The 6,000-nt window shown below is 41.0% G+C and overlaps 1 protein-coding gene across 1 annotated transcript; it reads right to left on the bottom strand.

Annotated features, from left to right (window-relative positions):
* Nucleotides 1–276: 276 nt before the first annotated feature.
* On the bottom strand, nt 277–4,390 carry LOC100807706 (putative uncharacterized protein DDB_G0282133). Its single transcript, XM_041006705.1, has one exon. The coding sequence runs from the start codon at nt 3,947–3,949 to the stop codon at nt 875–877; it is 3,075 nt and encodes a 1,024-aa protein (XP_040862639.1). The 5' UTR covers nt 3,950–4,390; the 3' UTR covers nt 277–874.
* Between the last annotated feature and the right edge of the window lie 1,610 nt (nt 4,391–6,000).

Raw genomic sequence — 6,000 nt, 5'->3', positions numbered from 1 at the left:
AATATAAAATCTAATTAAAATGAGATAGCTTCTCATAAAAATCAGTTGTTTTTTTAGAAAAATAAATAACTTTTTAATCACAAACAAATATAAATCAATTTCTATTTCTTAAAAAAACTCTTAGAATACAATTACTTTTTCTCGTTTAAGTTTTTTTTTTTTTGGCAATTTGTAGAATAAAAAAGAAAGAAAAATTGTAAATGAAATATAAGAGAAAAGATGACGAAATCATAACTATAAAGTTAAAAAAAAAAAGGGAAAGAAGAAGGCAACACATCAGCAAAAGGTATATATATACAGGCTAGAAAAGCACATTTACAAACTCTAATTGATCCCACTTACTTACGCTAAACAAACAACTGCAAGCAGGGGAAATCCTAATGTTAAAACCTCTTCTCCATTGACGACCATACCTTAAAAACACAATTTAAGGTAAGCTTTCACGTTTTGAGGAATTATGAAACAAAAAATGTCTTGATGCTGTGTTGAAACTGAAAGCGAAGGGTTGTCTAACGCTGATCGAGTTAGGCCACCATAAGTCCCTCCCATTTGGGGCACCAAGGCATAACTTGCCGCGTCTCACTCAATCAAAGAAGCAACCAAAGTAATTCAAGTGCTCCACTTCGGAGGGAACCTAACTAGGCCATCCCTTTTCTTAAGGCCCAAACACCCCCCCCCTGTTACTATTACCACACCCAACCCAACCGTCCAATTTTCACTATCCCGCGTAAGTTCCACCTCTTTTCTATCTTCATTTCCTGCCTTTACTCTTTCTTCACATTGCTTCCACTTTTATGTACATGCAATTGAATTAATACACATCTTCCTAAACATTAATTAATTTCCTTTTGCAACAAACTAATAAATTACATTATTAATTACAATATTGATTTCTACTTTGCAACTGCCTCTCGTTCCTGTTTCGAGTGTCACCGGCACCGGTGCTATTGTTTTGGAAGGGGTTGTTTGTGTAATTATTGTTGGCATTGGCATTGCTTCTGGTACGATTACTGTTGCTGTTTTGGATGCTATTGCCATTGCTTTTAGCACCACCACTGCTACGGTTGCTATTGCTCTTTTCATTGCCATTTCCACTGCTTTTACCACCACTATTTTGGTTGTAATTTCCAATGACATTGCTTTTAGGACCATCACTGTTGCGGTTATAATTGCTATTTCCATTGCCAATGTCATTGCTTTTAGCACCACCACCGTTGCTGTTGTTATTGCTATTGCCATTACTTTTAGCACCACCACTCTTGTCGCTGCTGTTGTTATGGCCATTGGCATTGCTATTGCTTTTAAAACTATCATTGATGCGGTTGTTGTCTCCATTGTCACCGATTTTAGAACTATCATTGTTGCGGTTGGTGCTGCCATTGCCATAAGCAACATCAATGTTGTGGTGGTTGTTTCCATTGTCACCGCTTTTAGTGTTATCACTGTTGCGGTTGTTGCTGCTATTGTCGCCGCTTTTAGTGCTATCACTGTTGCGGTTATTGCCACCAATGCTTTTAGCACTATTAATGTTGCGATTGTTGTTGCCATTGCCAGAAGCACCATCAATGTTGTTGTTTTTCTTGCCATTGCCAGAAGCACCATCAATGTTGTTGTTTTTCTTGCCATTGCCAGAAGCATCATCAATGTTGTTGTTGTTGTTGTTGCCATTTCCAATGATTTTAGTGCTACTAGTGTCGTGGCTGTTGTTGGCATTGCTATAAGCACCATCATTGTTGGGGTTGTTGCTACCATTGTAACTGCTTTTGGTGCTATCACTGTTTCGGTTGTTGTTGCCACCAATGCTTTTAGCACTATTAATGTTGCGATTGTTGTTGCCATTGCCAGAAGCACCATCAATGTTGTTGTTTTTCTTGCCATTGCCAGAAGCACCATCAATGTTGTTGTTTTTCTTGCCATTGCCAGAAGCATCATCAATGTTGTTGTTGTTGTTGTTGTTGCCATTTCCAATGATTTTAGTGCTATTAGTGTCGTGGCTGTTGTTGGCATTGCTATAAGCACCATCATTGTTGGGGTTGTTGCTACCATTGTAACTGCTTTTGGTGCTATCACTGTTTCGGTTGTTGTTGCCACTGACAATGCTTTTAGCATTATCATTGTCGCAATCTTTGTTTTCATTGCCAATGCTTTTAGCTCTGTCATTGTTGTTGGGATTGTTGTTGCCACCGTCATTGCTTTTAGCACTGTGGTTATTGTTGTTGCCATTGTCCTCACTTTTAGTGTTATCATCATTGTTTTTAGCACCATCATCAGTGGTTCTGCTGTTATTGCCATTATCAAAACTTTTAGTACTATGACCATTGCCGTTGCTGTTTCCACTGTCATTGCTAACACTGAATATTCTGGGCAAAGAATAACTTGTTCGAAATGGGGAGGAAGAGGAATTGACCCTGATAGATCCGGGTGAGGAATAGCCGAATCCACCTGTTGCGGAAGTAACACCAATTCTTCTCGGCGATGAATAACTCCACGCAGGTGATGAACTAACACTAATTTTCCCCGGTGAACCGGCATGACCCGGTGTGGCCCAGCTTTGGAACATGCTCGCCTCCGGCGCTTGTTCAGACACGCACCACACCTTCACGGACTTGTCCAAGCTCCCGGTGTACACAAACCACCGTTGATCCTTCTTCTCGCAAGGCTCCTCCGGGGGCGGTTTTTCTTCCCTCACAGCAATACACTTAACAGGACCAGTGTGCCCCGTCAGAATCGAATGGCACGTGTGGAACCCATGTTCGTCACGCTTCCACAGGCAAACATTCTTATCTGCGGAGCCACTAAAGACAAGGTTCCCCGCCGCAGCGAGACAGAGAACAGCGAGCTTATGCCCCCTCAAAACGCCGCCGTGTGAGAACCCGCCTTTCTGGTCACACTCCCAGAAATTCACCAACCCATCAGAAGAACCGCAATAAACCACTTTTGCCAAACGGTTCACCGCCAGCGCCGTAACCGCGTTCTCCTGCTTCAGCAAAACGCGGTCCAGCACGTGCTTGGCCTTCTTCCCGTCGTTCTTCCTCCTCCATACCTTCACCGTCCCGTCCGCGGAGCCCGTCAACACGCACCCTCCGAACGCCGCCACCACCGCGTTCACGGCGTCCTCGTGCGCGTTAATCGAATCCAAGCACTTTGAATCCTCCACGCGCCACACCTTGAGCGTCTTGTCCCACGACCCCGAGTACAACAACCCTTCCTCCTCGTCCAAACTCAGGCTCGAAACGGCGTCGAAGTGCTTCACCTTCACCGCGTTCCGGTGCCGCCGAACCTCCACGTAGTTCTTCGGATTCATCGAACTCTTCACGTACTCTTTGAACGTCGGCAAGCTCCCGATACGTTTATGGTTGCGCGGATTCTTCGACGAAACCTTCCACACTCTGATCTTCCCGTCTTGATGGCCGGTGAAGATCTTCCCGCCGGAGATAACAATCGTTTTCACCAATCCGCTGCTTGATTTGAATCCCGCGAAGTCTTTGAGATCCTTCCACACTCTTATGTTCTTGCTGTCGGAGCCGGTGTAAAGCAAGTCCCCGGAAACGGCGAGGGAATATATGTGGCCCTCCTGGCGGACGATAGATCCGAAGAGGCCGTTTTCGGTATCGTCATGGTGGTGGTGGAAGTGGTTTATCGCCGGTGAAGAAGGCAATATCCACGGAGATTTATCGAGAGGAGAAGAAGAGTTGTTGTTGGGTTGGTAGCTCCACGGAGACATGGTGTTGGGAGAGGCATTGTTGCTGCTTGTGGTGCTGCTATCGGCGTAGTTTCTGGGGCTGGCGTTGCTGTGCCGTTGTTGGTTATGGGAGAATTCATCATCGTCGTTGTTGGAGGTGGAAAGCGACGTCGGTTCGGAGTGCAACAAGGCTCCGAATTTTTGTCTGCGTACGGTGCTGTTTGTATTTCGCTCTACTAACATGGCGCCACCGTGTGCGTTTGTCATTCAATAACTACTTGGTTAGGAAAAACTAAACAACAACACCTAATAACTGGGTTAGGTTTTTTTGGGGTTTCGGAGAATGGAAATTTGAAAATGTTGAGGTTGAATTTGTGTGGTGGAATTGGAATAGTTGGGCGAGAAGTTCGGGGACCCGTATATATATAGGGAGAGGTGGATAAATGTTGGGCTGATGGGTGGGTGACACGTGTGGCGCGGGGAAACCGGCTGAGCCGGTAATGTAGAAACCGAAAATGGTAACGATTTTTTTGTGGGGGAAAAAATGGAATGGGATAATCTACGTTGCGTGAGGATTGTAACTGAGTACGTGCTTTTGTGTGTTCATTCCATAAATGAATGAGAATGCGATTTGTAAATTTGAGATTGCTAAGTTTGACTTCTGAATTTTTATACTGGGGAAGGAAGGAAGGAAGGGATCGTCTTATTTTGACCTTTTTAGCTTGTCAAAATAGCACTTTTCAGCTGATGAAACCACAGCGTTTAAGACATCTACTCATTTACACATGCCGTGTGGCCCTTTGGTGGACGGTTTGACTATATTCTATTCTAACACCAATTTTTATTGTTTGGAATGGTAGTATATGTTTAATAATATCTACAAGAGATGTATTTTCTTTTTTCAGGGGAAAAGATTTACTTTTTTAGCATAAAAATTCTTATTGAATATTTTTTCACTATGTATTAAGGTATGCTGCTAAAGGCAGCTTCTTTAATTGCCAAATGTTCGTGCATGCAATACTTTTCAATTCTGTCAGCGATAATAGTCATTATTTACCTAACCCTTAATGATTTACCTTTTTAATTCGTGGCTAGCTCCATCTGTCTTATACTCAGTGAAATTGTCCTCCTTTTGAGTCCCTTGACTTTTGATTCCAGCAATAACTTTTTATATGATGCAAAATTTAAAGTGCAAAGATTGACAATGTTATTTTTTTGTCATATAATTCAAACAAGTGACCACCTCCTAACACTATGCAATGGAGGCAAGTTAATGTTGAAAATGTTGGATGACCTTAATGTCAAATTTATATATGCTGCTACGTATACATCTCTTGCAATAGTTGATCTGGTCCAAATATATATGTTCAATTAGTATGGGTTTTCCAGATTAATTAATAATTATCGCATTGGTTACAACAACCAAAACATAAACATTTCACCAAAAAGAAAGAAAAGAAATGGCAATAAAAGCATGTATGTTGCTTAACGCTTTTACATATGTAATTAATGTCCTTCGCTGTTATGATGAGATTCTTAATTGTGAAACCTTTACGGATAATGATGAAGAAGAAACTGAAGACATGTTGTCCGGAAGGCGTTAAGTTGATTTATTTCAATTTATTAAGAGTAAGTTAATAAGATCTAATAATGATTACAATAACTAATTAATTTTAACTATTGCATCTTAAGAAAATAAATAACAAGAATGAGAATAAATAACAAGAATGAGAAGTAACTCTTATGTGGATCATATGATTTTTAACCATTATATATAATATTTTTAATACGTGGATCATATGATTTTTTTTAAAGGGGTGGATCATATTTTTTTTTTTAAAGGAGTGGATCATATGATTGATTAATAATTAATAATGTAACAAATTTAAAAATCAAATTCGTACACGTGACAAAGTAGCTACAAAGAAAAGAAACATGTGACGACTAGCGTCTATGGATTAATCTATTACTGTTTCAAATGTATAGCACAATATATTAGAAGGTTCAACACGTTCAATGGGTCAATTTAGATTCCCATGGTCTAAGGAATATGTGCAATGGCACAGCCGGCCATGAACGAACATTCCTAGTGCAACATAAATTCGTGCCTAATGCCCATTGTCTCATTGTCCAATTCGTGCCTAATACACAATTCGGTATTTCGGTTTCCCTCACAAATTAGGAATTTTTTACATGACACAAGACACAGCCAAAAACTTGGGGTGTCAAGTCAAAATGTTTGTTGAACCATATGGCCTTTTATGGTACCATAATCCAAAGCTATCAAAAAATGTTTGCAACCGCGGTTTCATAATGCA

This window comes from Glycine max, chromosome 11, assembly GCF_000004515.6.
Source record: "Glycine max cultivar Williams 82 chromosome 11, Glycine_max_v4.0, whole genome shotgun sequence".
Lineage (NCBI taxonomy): Eukaryota > Viridiplantae > Streptophyta > Magnoliopsida > Fabales > Fabaceae > Glycine > Glycine max.
This window is presented reverse-complemented; position numbering and strand designations above follow the sequence as displayed.